Source organism: Neoarius graeffei, chromosome 18 (genome assembly GCF_027579695.1).
Source record: "Neoarius graeffei isolate fNeoGra1 chromosome 18, fNeoGra1.pri, whole genome shotgun sequence".
NCBI lineage: Eukaryota > Metazoa > Chordata > Actinopteri > Siluriformes > Ariidae > Neoarius > Neoarius graeffei.
In genome coordinates this window covers 15,520,903-15,538,963 of record NC_083586.1, presented here as the reverse complement: position 1 = coordinate 15,538,963, position 18,061 = coordinate 15,520,903, and the positions used below count along the sequence as shown (strand labels likewise).

The 18,061-nt window shown below is 38.0% G+C and overlaps 1 protein-coding gene across 1 annotated transcript in view; it reads right to left on the bottom strand.

Moving 5' to 3' along the window:
* efnb2b (ephrin-B2b) overlaps positions 1–17,733 on the bottom strand; it is a 58,938-nt gene extending 41,205 nt beyond the window's left edge. Inside the window, exons 1-2 of the mRNA XM_060898461.1 lie at positions 17,232–17,733; positions 10,964–11,253 (exon numbers count right to left, since the gene is read on the bottom strand). Coding sequence (XP_060754444.1) covers positions 10,964–11,253; positions 17,232–17,341 — 400 coding nt within the window. The 5' untranslated portion in view covers positions 17,342–17,733. The remainder of the gene's footprint in view (positions 1–10,963; positions 11,254–17,231) is intronic.
* Between the last annotated feature and the right edge of the window lie 328 nt (positions 17,734–18,061).

Below are 18,061 nucleotides of genomic sequence, written 5' to 3'. Positions count from 1 at the left end.
AAGAAAGAAAGAAAGAAAGAAAGAAAGAAAGAAGCAATAGGAAATGAAAGAAAGAATGAATGAATGAAAGAAAGAAGAGGCTGACAGGCACTAGAAAATGAAAAAGAAAGAAAGAAAGAAAGAAAGAAAGAAAGTGACAGAGGCAGTAGGAAAAAAGAAAGAGGCTGAGAAAGAGAGTCAGTAGGAAATGAAAGAAAGAAAGAAAGAAAGAAAGAAAGAAGCTCAGAGAGGCAGTAGGAAATGGAGGAAAGAAAGAAAGGAGACAGAGGCAGTAGAAAATAGAAGAAAGAAAGAAAGAAAGAAAGAAAGAAAGAAAGAAAGAAAGAAAGAAAGAAAGAAACTGACAGAGGCCGTAGGAAAAGAAAGAAAGAAGGCTGAAAGAGAGGGAGAAAGAAAGAAGCTGAGAGAGTCAGTTGAAAGAAAGAAAGAAAGAAAGAAAGAAAGAAAGAAAGAAAGAAAGAAAGAAAGGGCTGACAGAGGCAGTAGGAAAAAAGAAAGAGGCTGAGAAAGAGAGTCAGTAGGAAATGAAAGAAAGAAAGAAGCTCAGAGAGGCAGTAGGAAATGGAGAAAAGAAAGAAAGGAGACAGAGGCAGTAGAAAATAGAGGAAAGAAAGAAAGAAAGAAAGAAAGAAAGAAAGAAAGAAAGAAAGAAAGAAAGAAAGGCTGAGACTCAGTAGGAAATTAAAGAAAGAAAGAAAGAAAGAAAGAAAGAAAGAAAGAAAGAAAGAAAGAAAGAACTGACAGAGGCAATAAGAAAGAAAGAAAGAAAGAAAGAAAGAAAGAAAGAAAGAAAGAAAGAAAGAAAGAAAGAAAGAAAGAAAGAAGCAGTAGGAAATAAAAGAAAGAATGAAAGAAAGAAGAGGCTGACAGGCACTAGAAAATGAAAAGAAAGAAAGAAAGAAAGAAAGAAAGAAAGAAAGAAAGAAAGAAAGAAAGAAAGAAAGAAAGAAAGAAAGAAAGAACCTGACAGAGGCAGGAGGAAAAAAGAAAGAGGCTGAGAAAGAGAGTCAGTAGGAAATGAAAGAAAGAAAGAAGCTCAGAGAGGCAGTAGGAAATGGAGAAAAGAAAGAAAGGAGACAGAGGCAGTAGAAAATAGAGGAAAGAAAGAAAGAAAGAAAGAAAGAAAGAAAGAAAGAAAGAAAGAAAGGCTGAGACTCAGTAGGAAATTAAAGAAAGAAAGAAAGAAAGAAAGAAAGAAAGAAAGAGGCAGTAGGAAAAGAAAGAAAGAAAGAAAGAAAGAAAGAAAGAAAGAAAGAACTGACAGAGGCAATAAGAAAGAAAGAAAGAAAGAACTGACAGAGGCAATAGGAAAGAAAGAAAGAAAGAAAGAAAGAAAGAAAGAAAGAAAGAAAGAAACTGAGAGTCAGTCGGAAATGAAGGAAAGAAAGAAGCTGAGAGTCAGTAGAAAGAAAGAAAGAAAGAAAGAAAGAAAGAAAGAGGCAATAGGAAATGAAAGAAAGAATGAATGAATGAAAGAAAGAAGAGGCTGACAGGCACTAGAAAATGAAAAAGAAAGAAAGAAAGAAAGAAAGAAAGAAAGAAAGAAAGAAAGAAAGAAAGTGACAGAGGCAGTAGGAAAAAAGAAAGAGGCTGAGAAAGAGAGTCAGTAGGAATTGAAAGAAAGAAAGAAAGAAAGAAAGAAAGAAAGAAAGAAAGAAGCTCAGAGAGGCAGTAGGAAATGGAGGAAAGAAAGAAAGGAGACAGAGGCAGTAGAAAATAGAAGAAAGAAAGAAAGAAAGAAAGAAAGAAAGAAAGAAAGAAAGAAAGAAAGAAACTGACAGAGGCCGTAGGAAAAGAAAGAAAGAAGGCTGAAAGAGAGGGAGAAAGAAAGAAGCTGAGAGAGTCAGTTGAAAGAAAGAAAGAAAGAAAGAAAGAAAGAAAGAAAGAAAGAAAGAAAGAAAGAAAGAAAAGGCTGACAGAGGGAGTAGGAAAAAAGAAAGAGGCTGAGAAAGAGAGTCAGTAGGAAATGAAAGAAAGAAAGAAGCTCAGAGAGGCAGTAGGAAATGGAGAAAAGAAAGAAAGGAGACAGAGGCAGTAGAAAATAGAGGAAAGAAAGAAAGAAAGAAAGGCTGAGACTCAGTAGGAAATTAAAGAAAGAAAGAGAGAGGCAATAGGAAAAGAAAGAAAGAAAGAAAGAAAGAAAGAAAGAAAGAAAGAAAGAAAGAAAGAGGCAGTAGGAAATGAAAGAAAGAATGAATGAAAGAAAGAAGAGGCTGACAGGCACTAGAAAATGAAAAAGAAGAAAGAAAGAAAGAAAGAAAGAAAGAAAGAAAGAAAGAAAGAAAGAAAGAAAGAAAGAAAGAAAGAAAGAGGCAGTAGGAAAGAAAGAAAGAAAGAAAGAAAGAAAGAAAGAAAGAAAGAAAGAAAGAAAGAAAGAAAGAAAGAAGCAGTAGGAAATAAAAGAAAGAATGAAAGAAAGAAGAGGCTGACAGGCACTAGAAAATGAAAAGAAAGAAAGAAAGAAAGAAAGAAAGAAAGAAAGAAAGAAAGAAAGAAAGAAAGAAAGAAAGAAATGAAAAAGAAAGTAGAAATTGAAAGAAAGAAAGAAAGAAAGAAAGAAAGAAAGAAAGAAAGAAAGAAAGAAAGAAAGAAAGAAAGAAACTGACAGAGGCAGTAGGAAAAAAGAAAGAGGCTGAGAAAGAGAGTCAGTCGGAAATGAAAGAAAGAAGCTCAGAGAGGCAGTAGGAAATGGAGAAAAGAAAGAAAGGAGACAGAGGCAGTAGAAAATAGAGGAAAGAAAGAAAGAAAGAAAGAAAGAAAGAACCTGGCAGAGGCAGTAGGAAAAAAGAAAGAGGCTGAGAAAGAGAGTCAGTAGGAAATGAAAGAAAGAAGCTCAGAGATGCAGTAGGAAATGGAGAAAACAAAGAAAGGAGACAGGCAGTAGAAAATAGAGGAAAGAAAGACAGTAGGAAATGAAAAAGAAAGTAGAAATTGAAAGAAAGAAAGAAAGAAAGAAAGAAAGAAAGAAAGAAAGAAAGAAAGAAAGAAAGAAAGAAACTGACAGAGGCAGTAGGAAAAGAAAGAAAGAAAGAAAGAAAGAAAGGAAGAAAGAAAGAAAGAACTGACAGAGGCAATAAGAAAGAAAGAAAGAAAGAAAGAAAGAAAGAAAGAAAGAAAGAAAGAAAGAAAGAAAGAACTGACAGAGGCAATAGGAAAGAAAGAAAGAAAGAAAGAAAGAAAGAAAGAAAGAAAGAAAGAAAGAAAGAAAGAAAGAAGCTGAGAGAGTCAGAAGAAAGAAAGAAAGAAAGAAAGAAAGAAAGAAAGAAAGAAAGAAAGAAAGAAAGAAAGAAAGAAAGAAAGAAACTGAGAGTCAGTCGGAAATGAAGGAAAGAAAGAAGCTGAGAGTCAGTAGAAAGAAAGAAAGAAAGAAAGAAAGAGGCAATAGGAAATGAAAGAAAGAATGAATGAATGAAAGAAAGAAGAGGCTGACAGGCACTAGAAAATGAAAAAGAAAGAAAGTGACAGAGGCAGTAGGAAAAAAGAAAGAGGCTGAGAAAGAGAGTCAGTAGGAAATGAAAGAAAGAAAGAAAGAAAGAAAGAAGCTCAGAGAGGCAGTAGGAAATGGAGGAAAGAAAGAAAGGAGACAGAGGCAGTAGAAAATAGAAGAAAGAAAGAAAGAAAGAAAGAAAGAAAGAAAGAAAGAAAGAAAGAAAGAAAGAAAGAAACTGACAGAGGCCGTAGGAAAAGAAAGAAAGAAGGCTGAAAGAGAGGGAGAAAGAAAGAAGCTGAGAGAGTCAGTTGAAAGAAAGAAAGAAAGAAAGAAAGAAAGAAAGAAAGAAAGAAAGAAAGAAAAGGCTGACAGAGGGAGTAGGAAAAAAGAAAGAGGCTGAGAAAGAGAGTCAGTAGGAAATGAAAGAAAGAAAGAAGCTCAGAGAGGCAGTAGGAAATGGAGAAAAGAAAGAAAGGAGACAGAGGCAGTAGAAAATAGAGGAAAGAAAGAAAGAAAGAAAGAAAGAAAGAAAGAAAGAAAGAAAGAAAGAAAGAAAGAAAGAAAGAAAGAAAGAAAGGCTGAGACTCAGTAGGAAATTAAAGAAAGAAAGAAAGAAAGAAAGAAAGAAAGAAAGAAAGAAAGAGGCAGTAGGAAAAGAAAGAAAGAAAGAAAGAAAGAAAGAAAGAAAGAAAGAAAGAAAGAAAGAAAGAAAGAAAGAAAGTGACAGAGGCAGTAGGAAAAAAGAAAGAGGCTGAGAAAGAGAGTCAGTAGGAAATGAAAGAAAGAAAGAAAGAAAGAAAGAAAGAAAGAAGCTCAGAGAGGCAGTAGGAAATGGAGGAAAGAAAGAAAGGAGACAGAGGCAGTAGAAAATAGAAGAAAGAAAGAAAGAAAGAAAGAAAGAAAGAAAGAAAGAAAGAAACTGACAGAGGCCGTAGGAAAAGAAAGAAAGAAGGCTGAAAGAGAGGGAGAAAGAAAGAAGCTGAGAGAGTCAGTTGAAAGAAAGAAAGAAAGAAAGAAAGAAAGAAAGAAAGAAAGAAAAGGCTGACAGAGGCAGTAGGAAAAAAGAAAGAGGCTGAGAAAGAGAGTCAGTAGGAAATGAAAGAAAGAAAGAAGCTCAGAGAGGCAGTAGGAAATGGAGAAAAGAAAGAAAGGAGACAGAGGCAGTAGAAAATAGAGGAAAGAAAGAAAGAAAGAAAGAAAGAAAGAAAGAAAGAAAGAAAGAAAGAAAGAAAGAAAGAAAGAAAGGCTGAGACTCAGTAGGAAATTAAAGAAAGAAAGAAAGAAAGAAAGAAAGAAAGAAAGAAAGAAAGAAAGAAAGAAAGAAGCAGTAGGAAAAGAAAGAAAGAAAGAAAGAAAGAAAGAAAGAAAGAAAGAAAGAAAGAAAGAAAGAAAGAAGCAGTAGGAAATAAAAGAAAGAATGAAAGAAAGAAGAGGCTGACAGGCACTAGAAAATGAAAAGAAAGAAAGAAAGAAAGAAAGAAAGAAAGAAAGAAAGAAAGAAAGAACCTGACAGAGGCAGTAGGAAAAAAGAAAGAGGCTGAGAAAGAGAGTCAGTCGGAAATGAAAGAAAGAAGCTCAGAGAGGCAGTAGCAAATGGAGAAAAGAAAGAAAGGAGACAGAGGCAGTAGAAAATAGAGGAAAGAAAGAAAGAAAGAAAGAAAGAAAGAAAGAAAGAAAGAAAGAAAGAAAGAAAGAAAGAAAGAAACTGGCAGAGGCAGTAGGAAAAAAGAAAGAGGCTGAGAAAGAGAGTCAGTAGGAAATGAAAGAAAGAAGCTCAGAGATGCAGTAGGAAATGGAGAAAACAAAGAAAGGAGACAGGCAGTAGAAAATAGAGGAAAGAAAGACAGTAGGAAATGAAAAAGAAAGTAGAAATTGAAAGAAAGAAAGAAAGAAAGAAAGAAAGAAAGAAAGAAAGAAAGAAAGAAAGAAACTGACAGAGGCAGTAGGAAAAGAAAAAGAAAGAAAGAAAGAAAGAAAGAAAGAAAGAAAGAAAGAAAGAACTGACAGAGGCAATAAGAAAGAAAGAAAGAAAGAAAGAAAGAAAGAAAGAAAGAAAGAAAGAAAGAAAGAAAGAAAGAAAGAAAGAAAGAAGCTGAGAGAGTCAGAAGAAAGAAAGAAAGAAAGAAAGAAAGAAAGAAACTGAGAGTCAGTCGGAAATGAAGGAAAGAAAGAAGCTGAGAGTCAGTAGAAAGAAAGAAAGAAAGAAAGAAAGAAAGAAAGAAAGAAAGTGACAGAGGCAGTAGGAAAAAAGAAAGAGGCTGAGAAAGAGAGTCAGTAGGAAATGAAAGAAAGAAAGAAAGAAAGAAAGAAAGAAAGAAAGAAGCTCAGAGAGGCAGTAGGAAATGGAGGAAAGAAAGAAAGGAGACAGAGGCAGTAGAAAATAGAAGAAAGAAAGAAAGAAAGAAAGAAAGAAAGAAAGAAAGAAAGAAACTGACAGAGGCCGTAGGAAAAGAAAGAAAGAAGGCTGAAAGAGAGGGAGAAAGAAAGAAGCTGAGAGAGTCAGTTGAAAGAAAGAAAGAAAGAAAGAAAGAAAGAAAGAAAGAAAGAAAGAAAGAAAGAAAGAAAGAAAGAAAGAAACTGACAGAGGCAGTAGGAAAAGAAAGAAAGAAAAAATAATGGATAAGTAATAATGATACTGAGCTATTGAGACTGCAAAAAAAGAGCGCCAACAAAAAGAAACAGAGAGACAGGAAAAAAGAAAGAAAAGATGGAGAAGGTGCTACTTTTAGCATAATTACAGTTCTTAGCTATGAAAAGTTCACAGCATTCATAAGCGCTTGTAAACATCAAGACCATTTAGGTCAGATATCCCCAGCCCCGAGGTGTCATGCTGAGCTGCCTTAATAAATCCTGTCAAAGTGACCAGGCGATTTGGGGCTTTCAAATCTTTTCTTTCGCACTCGTTCAGGAATGTGCAGCTGAGACAGCATCAAGGGGGACATGCGCTGGTCCTCAAACACACACACACACACACACACACACACACACACGCATACGTCAATAGACTAGCAACAAAATATGTTTCTAAAATGAAACACAGTCAGTATATATATATATATAAAAGCAAGTGGTCTTTGAAATGTACAGTATAGCAGACAAAATCTGCTTCCACTGTTTCCATGCAAAATCATGACAATATCATAAACTTTGCTAAAGTTTTACTCAGTGATCATGATGTGGAGCTTCTTTGATGCACCATACTATGCATTTCCCTACCACCCAGCTGTTTCCCATAACGATGCTAATCATCATAATCATTATAATTACTCTGATTGCTGTTCTTTGTAAAAGCTTAACGCAGCCAAGCAGCTTTGGCAAGCCTGAACTGAATACACTGTTGGACTGAAGTGGCTAAATTGTTAGCATGCTCATGGAAGAACAACAAACCATGAATACCTGCTAATGTAAATGTTAGCATGTGCCAAATCGAATTGAGCTGAACTGAATTAAAAAGTGGCAAAATTGTTAGCATGCTTTGAGAAAATGTACAAAACTTGCACACGCGCTAACGTAAATATTAGCAAGCTTGGCAGTGGCTTTCCTTGTACAGGAATAGAAAGTAAGCCTGGGATTAATTTAAGTGCACTCAAAGCCAGAAACAGGATGAAGCCATTCTTGAATTAGGCTCCAGGAAAAGAGCGGTGGCGTGTTATGATCTTGAAGATGCTCCTCAACTCAGTTGTTTATCAGTTGAGTACTAAAGCACAAGTCAACCATGACATAGTACTACTGCAATTCAAACTGATACAGACCTACAGTAGTTTTCTATTTTGGCTCACACAGATTAGTGCCAGTGTGTAATCTACAAATTTAGGCAAATTAAATTTAGGTCTCTTTTTGATATCCTTTTGATATAATTTGTAATGTAATTTAAGTCCATTACGACAGCAGTCATCACATGCTGCTAATGTTGTCTGAAAAACCTTGGTTGTTCTGCAAGGGCTTCTGTTAGAAGGGTGCACAAATTTAATAATCTCTGAATATTGACAAAAAGCGAGAAAAAAAAATTATCATAGCAGGTAAAGCTAAGGTAAAAAGTCTAGGAATGTGTGTAAAGTTTAAAGTTGAGGAGAAAAATCTCACAAAGAAAGTAAAGCTGAGGTTAAAAAATATTTATATAGTCAGTCCCAGATGACTTCGGGTGAGAGGCAGGGTAAACCCTGGGCAGTTTGCCAATCTATTGTATGGCTAACACAAACAAACACATTCACACCTATGGACAATTTAAAGTAGCCGGTTGACCTAATCCACGTCTTTGGACAGTGGGAGGAAATCGGAGCACCCGGAGGAACCCCAAGCAGGCACAGCAAGAATAAGCAAACTCCACACAGAAAAGCCCCAGACGGACATAAGGTTTGAACCCAGAACCTTCTTGCTGTGAGGTGACAGTGTGAACAACTGCACCACCATACACACAACTAAAGAAATAAACATGGGGAGAAAATTTCAACAAAGTGGGAAAAGCTGACATAAAACAGCTAACAAAGTGAGCAAAGTTGAGATCTCATCTCATCTCATTATCTCTAGCCGCTTTATTCTGTTCTACAGGGTCGCAGGCAAGCTGGAGCCTATCCCAGCTGACTACGGGCGAAAGGCGGGGTACACCCTGGACAAGTCGCCAGGTCATCACAGGGCTGACACATAGACACAGACAACCATTCACACTCACATTCACACCTACGGTCAATTTAGAGTCACCAGTTAACCTAACCTGCATGTCTTTGGACTGTGGGGGAAACCGGAGCACTCGGAGGAAACCCACGCGGACACGGGGAGAACATGCAAACTCCGCACAGAAAGGCCCTCGCCGGCCACGGGGCTTGAACCCAGACCTTCTTGCTGTGAGGCGACAGCGCTAACCACTGCACCACCGTGCCGCCCCCAAAGTTGAGATGAAAAATAAAACTAACAAATCAGACAAAGTTGAGGAGAAGAAAGTAACAAAGTGGGAAAAACTCATCTCATTATCTCTAGCCACTTTATCCTGTTCTACAGGGTCACAGGCAAGCTGAAGCCTATCCCAGCTGACTACGGGCGAAAGGCGGGGTACACCCTGGACAAGTCGCCAGGTCATCACAGGGCTGACACATAGACACAGACAACCATTCACACCTACGGTCAATTTAGAGTCACCAGTTAACCTAACCTGCATGTCTTTGGACTGTGGGGCAAACCGGAGCACCCAGAGGAAACCCACGTGGACACGGGGAGAACATGCAAACTCCACACAGAAAGGCCCTCGCCGGCCACGGGGCTTGAACCCAGACCTTCTTGCTGTGAGGCAACAGCGCTAACCACTACACCACCATGCCGCCCCGAAGTTGAGATGAAAAATAAAACTAACAAAGCAGACAAAGTTGAGGAGAAGAAATTAACAAAGTGAGAAAAACTGAAAAACAAAATCTAGCAGAGCAGGTACAACTGAAGTGCATCATCTAACTCAGTGGGTAACATTTAGGGAAAGAAATCTAACAAAGTGAGGAAAGCTGAGGTAAAAACCTCAAAAAGTTAATAAAGCTGAGGTAAAAAATCTAACAAGGTGAGTAAAGCCGAGACAAAACATTCACAAAATGGCTCAAACTGAGGTAAAAATAATCTAACAAGGTGAGTAAAGTCGAAATAAAATGTGAATAAAGCTGAGATAAAAATCTAACAAGGTGAGTAAAGCTGAGATAAAATGTTCACAAAGTGGGTAAAATTTAGGTAAAAATGAAACAAAAGTAGCTAAAGCTGAGGTAAAAATAAGGTGAGTAAAGTCAAGGTAAAATGTGAGTAAACCTGAGATAAAAATCTAACAAAGTGGGTAACACTTCAGGGGAAAATCTAACAAAGTGAGGAAAACTGAAGTAAAATATCTAATAACATGAGTAACGCTAATGTAAAACATAAGGTGAGTAAAGCTAAGGTAAATATCGAATAAAGTGGAGAAAGTTGAGGTAAAATGTCTAACAAGGTATGTAAAGCTGAGGTAAAAAAAAAAAAAAATCAAAGCAGGTAACCCTAAGGTACACCATCTAACAAAGCAGATAAACCTGAGGTAACTATCTAAGCTAAATATCTTATCAGGTAAAGCAAAGAAATATCCAAAAAACAAACAAATGTTTAAGAAAAAACAAAACAGGAAAACTGAGGGATAGATAGATAGATAGATTAGATCTTGAGAAGTGGGCATAGCTGACAAGGCCAGTCACAGAAATCAGGCAAAATTGAGGAAAAATGTTTAACAAAAGTTGGCAAAACTGTGCTAATTTAAAAAAAAATCTAAAACTGAGGTAAAAAGGTAATGCAGCTGCCTCAACAAAGGTGGATTTTTTTCCACGCATGGTGACCTCTTCTCCAGGTGACACAAGTATCACTATTTTTGTCAATGAAACAATGCAAATGAATAGCTCTGGTACACACAGCATTACAGGGCAAACATATTTAAAACCTTAGGGAAGGAAAGAAAAATGTAAGACTTTCTGGGGCCTTAAATTAATTCAATTAAATGTAAGACTTGTGTCAGAAGCCGCACATACCCTGTAATCAGATGCGTTTGGCTCACTACGTACAGATGATGTGATAGTCTACGCCTTGTAGGAACTTGAGGCCCCACAGGGCTGAACAAAAATACCAGACTGAGCCGTGGATTATTTTGCTAAGTGTGCACAGAGCCAGAAACGCAGGATGTAGCCATCCTTTGAGAAAGAAACAGTCAAGACATTTAGTGAATCAACGTCATGTGTTATAACCTTGAAGATGCTTCTCCACTCATCCGAGCAGTTTCTGATGAACCTATGAATATCTGATGAATAGCAGATGGCCAGTGAAATGTCTCCAAGATTAAAGAACACATCCATAGTTTTGTCGTGCTGCTACTTGACATTTAAAATGGCCCGGATGACTAAAAACCTAGTCATACAAAAGAAACTCTTATCGCAAATCAGAGGTTTTTTAGACGTAGGTCTAATCAGCCACATTTGGCTTGCTACGCATGGATGATGTGGTGGTCTTCGGCTTGGTGGAAATCAAGGCCCCACAGGTTGGGGCTCAACAGAAATACCAGGCTGAGCCTTGGATTATTTTGCTAAGAGAACTCAGAGCCAGAGCCACAGGATGAAGCCATCTGGAGCATCATGCCCATTCAAACTGTGGGGGCACACACATGCTCCCTCAAATTTTTCAAGCTTGGTTCATTGCTAGGTCCATTGAGCAAGCTAACTCGGAGCGATCTTTGTAATAAACAGACATAACTTGGCCAGGTTTATCATAATTAACAGGTACAGCTACTTTATCAGTCTTTGTTATAACCATCATTTTAAATTGGCGCAAATTAGCATGTCAACCACTAAGCTAACCTGTATTCAGTTAGGACACTAGGCTGCCTATGTCAATCTCTATCGATCACAGCTACTGTATGGGAAAAAAAAAAAAACAATCGCTGATGTTTATGTGGCACATCTTGTTTTGCCAAATAGCATTCAACACCATAGCCTGGAATTGATGTTTTGGGCTGATCAATAGATTTGATCATATATTTGGTGTGGTACTTACAGATGACGTAGTAGTCTTTGCCTTTGAGGAACTCAAGGCCCCACAGGTTGGGACTGAACTCCTGGAACTTGAAAGTGAACTTGACATCTTGGTCAGGCTTGTCGCAGTTCAGCAGCGTAACGTTGCCCTTAGCCACCCTGCATCTCTCAAGCTGTTCCTTTGTGACCAGGTACACACGGAAATATTCGATATGGGTGCTCGCACTCTGACCCGGCATGAGTCGAGGACACACGATGTCCATTTTGTCCCCAATCTGAGGGTACAGGGTGATGCCTTTGCCGGGTACGAACCTGGAAGTGATAATAATGATCAATATGTTGATGCCATTGCTTTTTTTTTTACAGACTCTTTGCAGTTTGTCATTGAACCATGTTGGTCATTGCTTCTAGAAGTGTTTCCACCCATGGATAAAAGGTCTGAAGTTAATGCCTACCACCAAGTTAACTTGTTCAGTGAAATCGTCAAGCAATTATTTCAGATTGCTACCAATCTGAAAGTTGCAAGTGAAAATCCCATCGGGATAACAGTCACTTATCTGGAACCTTCACTCTCTCTGGAATCGAAATTTAGTATCGGTCAATTAGCACTCCATTTTTTATTCAGACATCCCCACCATGTGTCTGTTTCTCCTCCAAGCACTAAACAACTGCCAGGGAAAAACCAGGACGACAGACTACAAGTGACGTTAGCTCGCATATAATTTGTGTCAGCGCTAGCCACAATGTGTGCTGGCGTTTTCCTGGAAGGGAACTCCTCGAAACGAAACAAGATGGTGTGGATATGAAAGCGAATAGTAACAAGAATGGAAGATGACTTCACAGAAGACTGGTATAACTAAGGCAAACTGATGCACATTGGACCAAAATGATGTAATGGGTATCTGTTTAGAATTTCATATGGAGGTAAAAAAAAAAAGAAAAGAAAAGAAAGAAAGTATGATACTGGAAGAAAAAACATACTTCTCCTTTCCTTTTTATTCTAATCCACCAAAGCTTGAGCTAAATCAGCTGTGTAGGACCAACTGAGGATAAATGCAAGGTCTAGGTAAATAAGAATACAGAAGTGGGTTCTAGAGTTGATTCTGACATAAGATCTGTAGCCTCATTAATTCAGTATTACTGGGCAGCAAAAACACTCCTGAGAAATACAACTCTAATTAGAATAGCTATGATCAATTAATCAGGAATGTGAACAAGTCTGAATTATGTAGTCCTGTCTAAACACTGGGCTTTAAAGAGGAGCTTTGGTACACACTGATTAAAATGCTTAACCCAAATCCACTCAAGGCGCTGACCCTCGAGACTGTTACGAGCTAGTGGGTTCAAACAAAGCAAGCCAACTTTTGTTTTACCCCAGGAGGAAGCCTTGTGCTGTAAACCAGCCGGCGAATGACGCCATGCAATTTCCCTCCTCCGATTCAGACTTTCTGTCCTCAATCGAATTAGAAAGTGGTCGTATAACAATTATGGGAGAGCTTCAGAAACCGGTGATTTACAATCCTATAAATCCTTTGGGGTCTCCATCGCTTTCTCGTGTTTGGTTATTATTAAAAAGCGTGCAAACCATTAACATTCCGCTCCTCTCGGATTCGCAGGTGTGGATTGCACCCTAAATGTTTCCATGTAGCAAACGTGACACGAGAGTGCACCCATACGCTGCACAGACATCTGTTTCTTTTTGATGGCATTTCCTAGACTAATGAGACCGATTAGCCCCAAGCTTAATTCAGCCAGGCCGATTCAGGCTCTTACTGCTAAACCGATACATTCAAACCAAATGGCCTGGTTTTGATTTTATGCAATTGGGTCATGACTTGCACTTCACTTGAGTGCGTTTGCTTATACTGTTGTATGCGGTGATAATCAACACACCATACTGCCTACATGAGCATGTCAAAAATATTGACATTCCCCTTCTGTTCCTTCTCGGGGTAGATTAGTAACTTACAGGGTTGTTGTTGTTTTTTTTTTTGGTTTGTCCTCCTGGGGAACTCTAAATGTTTTGTCTAGAATCTAAGAATTCTGTTTCAAATAAGAATGAGTGCCAAGTAGAGCCCCTTTACAAAGCTATGAAGTTCAATTAACCCTTGTGGAAAGAGTTTTAGGCAGAACTTTTTTGAGAGTTTTCCAAAAAATATATATTTTGGACAAAATTAACAGCACATGAGATAAGTCCTTGTCACAAAAGACAATAAAATATTTCCATCCATCCATAAAAAAAAAAATTAGAGTCCATATATAAGACCATCCAACAGTGCTTAGAAATTTGGTAAAATACAAAAATATGAACTGAAATAATATGAATATTTTAAATATTGGCTAAGGGTGAGTGATATGATAGAATATATCATATTGCGATACTTAAATGCATCTTCTTAATATATGATATGCATAATAGTATTTAGTTTTGTTGAGGTTTTCTGACAGAGTTAATAAAATAATGGCACTGTGTGAAAAAAATATCAATTTTGAGATTCAAAAATTTAAACAACAGAACCAGTATAGTATTAGACTTAGAAAATCACTGATGTCTATTACTCAGAAAAGCGTATTATGATGTCATTATATCACAATATCCATGTTGTAACCCATCATCTGTATCTGATATGTAGTTCTGTGCAGTTGTGCATACTGTATTGTCTTGTGTCTTGCATTGTATAACAGGGGGTGGTTGATAATTTACCCCACTGTACACGTGTAGAAAAGATTCCGAAGCTGTCGTAAGCGATTTTTACGCATTTTAAGAGCTCATAAAACAAACAAGGCTGACAGACTTCCACTTTTCAAAACCCACGTGCTTCCTCGTAAAATCATCAAGAGCTGGAAACGCACACACACACACAAACCTGGCTGGTTTTGCTCTCCTGAGGGTCCCTGGGAAGTCAGGAAATGTTAGCGCCCCTCCTTCACCCCCCTGCGGCTTTAACTCTAACTGCACTATACAGACCCAACTGTGTGGAGACGGGGGGGATGGAGGGGGGTTGGTGGTGGAAGGATTGATCTCTGAACCTTGAGAGCCTTTTGTCTCCAAAGCCCCGTGACAAAAGAGTTCCTGGAGCTCATGAAAACAGAATGCAGGGATTTTCGGGGGGTTTGCTTTAATAACAAAAACTTATCCCGATCTTAAGCCGGGTTAGTCCCAACCCTTTCGTCCTCACTTTATCTGACAGCCTAATTACCGGAAAATAAATTAATCCAAAAAAATCTATGCAGCGGGACCTCTTCAGCTAATAAAAACACTTATTTTAATCCTCAGATTTTAATGTCAGCCAGAGCTATATGTGGATTCAGTTTAGGGGTATAAACGGGCAGCTTGTAGCCACCTCCAAGAGTTTTATGGTGCGACCAAACCTTGCCAGAAAAATGGAGAAAGTAACTACTGAAGCCTTTATTTGGCCTTATAATGACGCGTCATAAAAGTGTCGTAAAATTGAAACAGTCGCTGTATTTTTCTTCACTCGACACCTAGGGATATTTCACTTGATGGAGCAAACAGATGGTCAGAATTATGGGACTGCCTTCTCCATGAAGGACACATGCCATGCTACCTTCAAATTTGCCCAAAAAAAGGAACCTGAGGAGACAGTTGTCCTTATGTGGTCTTCTGAATTGGACATTGCCTATCAAGGCAGCCAAATGGAAAGCACAGGGTGCCAATATTATGGTGTGCCCATGGTAGGAATATCATAGAACTAAGTATTGGCCAAGCCAATTATTGTCATTTTTGGTCTGAAAGTCATTTATAATGTGTAGGATTTACTGGAAATTATTACGGTGCAATTTCACCAACCGTTTTTGGATATTACACTGGCGTAAGTAAGGAAAAATCCCATAATATTTCACAAATTAGTTATGCCATATATCTAGCTACATACCATCTGAAGAAATATTGTTCACTGTTAACTTTTGTAGTATCAACTTGCTAGAGATGTTTGGAGAGAGAAAAAAATTCCAGTACATTTTCAAAACATCCATGACAACAATATATTGCAGGTTGAATATCACAAAATAATGCCGTCTGACTACAATTATTGATCTGAATTCATTCCTAAAACAGTATGCATTGTGTGAACTGGGTATTAAAATTCCTATAAACCAGAATGTTCATGGTTTCAAAGTGTGCAGAACTTTTTCCATGGTTCCAGTATAGTTTTAGACACCTTTCGCTGATGGGTTTCGTTTGTTTACAATGGAAAACGTTGGATGATGAAAATGTTCTTCTCAATAGACATGACTTTCTGACTTGAGGATTCAAACTCACTTTATGTTTGAGATGTTTCAGTAAACACACTCAATCCTAGAACCTTTTTGCAAAGAAATAGGACACTTTCATTTATCCATGGCAATAATACCATGTGTTGTGAGATACATGTACATCATGTAACTTACTATTGGCCATTTTAGACCATTCCTGGTGCATCTTATATCCTTCCTAATGCATGTACATTGGTACAAATATTGATATCAATATAGGTGGGTTTTTTTTTGGACATTTCATTAGTCCTACAGTAAAATAAACTTCAAAATGGATCTGATTTTGGCCATGCACTTAATTACACTGGGGAACAATTTGAAAAAAAAATTTCTGTTGAGTTAGATTTTTATGCTGATTAAAACTAAAATTGACATGCTGATTCCAAAATTGCAGTCAGTTTTTTTTCTAGCACGTCAAGTTTTTTTCTCCACAGCTTACCCTCCAGATAAGCAAAATTCCACTGTAGTAAGACTATTTGAAGGTTATGGAAGAACGTTATCAGGGTAGATGGGATGTACATATGATGGCTGACTATTGTTGGAGCATCAAACGCAATAGTCCTCAAGTTGAACACTCCAGAAAGAGCTATAAACGTAAATTTTTACCTTAACTACTTGCACAGGCGGCATGGTGGTGTAGTGGTTAGCACGGGCGCCTCACAGCAAGAAGGTTCCGGGTTCGAACCCAGCGACCGGCGACGGCCTTTCTGTGTGGAGTTTGCATGTTCTCCCCGTGTCTGTGTGGGTTTCCTCCGGGTGCTCCGGTTTCCCCCACAATCCAAAGACATGCAGTTAGGTTAACACGGGGCAGCCTTGAGCAAGGTACCCGACCCCTGACTGTTCCCTGGGTGCTCTGGTGTGGCTGCCCACTGCTCTGTGTGTGTGTGTGTGTGTTCAGTGCTTCAGATGGGTTAAATGCAGAGGATGAATTTCACTGTGCTTGAAGTGTGCATGTGATGAATAAAGGTTTCTTCTTCTTCTTGCACACAGTTATAATTACATATAGCCATATCCTTTGTAAAAACATAATAGTGTTAAATAAACATTGCAGTCATGCCTGTTTCTTTCATATTTCATTGTATGTCAATATTTGTAAATTTTTATAAAACAAGCACTAGGGTGCATCAGTTGCCCTCACTTTCATAAAATCTGATGCATTTTTGTTTGGGTGTTCCTTTTCACCAATAAAGACATCCTGTAAAATTTTTTGACCATATTCAAAAGTCTAACGGTGGCACCATGAGGTTCATTTTTTGCCAAAAAACACTTATTTTATGTTTTCACGTAAGGTTTGAATCACAATGTTGGACTCCATTTATTGATTTCTTGTGAGCCAGAGATCATGTTAAGAACCTTTGCGAGGGATTGAGAAGCATTAATGTGATTCATAATACATTTGTATTGTTTAAAAGTAGTTGAACAATGATTCAATGAACAGCTAAAACTCAAACTGTGCTTGAGAATATATTTAGAATACGTACTAAAAATGTGTATCTAAGATATTTGGTATAATCTATAAGGTGCCATAATGTTTCATGAAAAGTGATAGAAATTTTGTCATAAAATAGCAGCTTTTTCCATAACTTTGAGCTCCTGGTGCCAACATTAAACTTTTGAATGTTGTCAAAATATTTCACCCAGTGTGTTTTCTTACCAAAAGGAACATAAAAACAAAAATGCATCATGATCGGAGGAACTTTTCATTTTTAGGGGGCAACTGATGCACCTTAACAAGCACTCTGTTGTTAAGTACAGTATTTTTCATATTTTTTTAAGAAAACAGGGATGCTATAGTTCAAAAACTTGACGTGATAGAGAAAAACTGAGATCAGTTTTGGATTCCACACCCAAAAGTTAGTTAAAAACAGCTGTCAGACCTAACTCAACAAAAATTGTGTTCCCCAGTGTTATTCGAGCCTATATACAGTATCAGCTATAGATTGTTTATTAGATATATTCCTATCAATAGATCTTCCACTTTACAACTCAGAACTGGGAAATGGGTTGAGACTCACTTTGTATTTGAAGTGTTCCAGTAAATGGACTCTAAAAGCATGGACATGGAGAGTTTCAGTCTGCACACGATGAGGAACAGTGCGAGGAGAGTTTTCCACATCGGATTCATGACGGTGTGAAATGGGATTACAAGTCAATCCCGGGATTATCAACTCTTTAAATCAGTAAATAACAATAATCTCCAAATCTGGAGCTGAAGTCGGATTATTTCAGGTGTTCAGTACACAAACACAACCCCAAAACAACTGTCAAATCCCGTTCCTGCTTCTTCATCCAGTTTGTTTCCTCTTTAGAAAGAACTCTGTAAATAATCCAGGGCTGACTTTCTTTTCAGAGCATCATCTGACGCGTGCATGAAATAACTGTTCTTCTACCACGAATTCTGACATTATCAAAAAAAAACCGATTTATAAAAATCACTATAAATCGGTGACGTTGTAGAAAATATTCGTTTCTTGTTAGATCGCGCTGCTGCTGTTCCTGCAGTTACACACACCCTGTCGGTGCATTAATGCATTTAACTGAACCGGAATCCGTTGTGCGTTTAGACCCGGTCATAACCACGCCCACTGGGTTGGCGGAGACTCCACCTACTGCTTCCTGAAATGGGCGGAGTTTAGTCAGTCCTGACTTTCATGCGACATGTAATATGATATATAAACGTATCTAAATGTATCTAGTATTCTATTTCTTCCTTATTTCGGTTCTTTGTCTTATTCTTTCTCTCTTTTCTTTGATTACCTTCTATTGTGGGCGGCACGGTGGTGTAGTGGTTAGCGCTGTCGCCTCACAGCAAGAAGGTCCGGGTTCGAGCCCCGTGGCCGGCGAA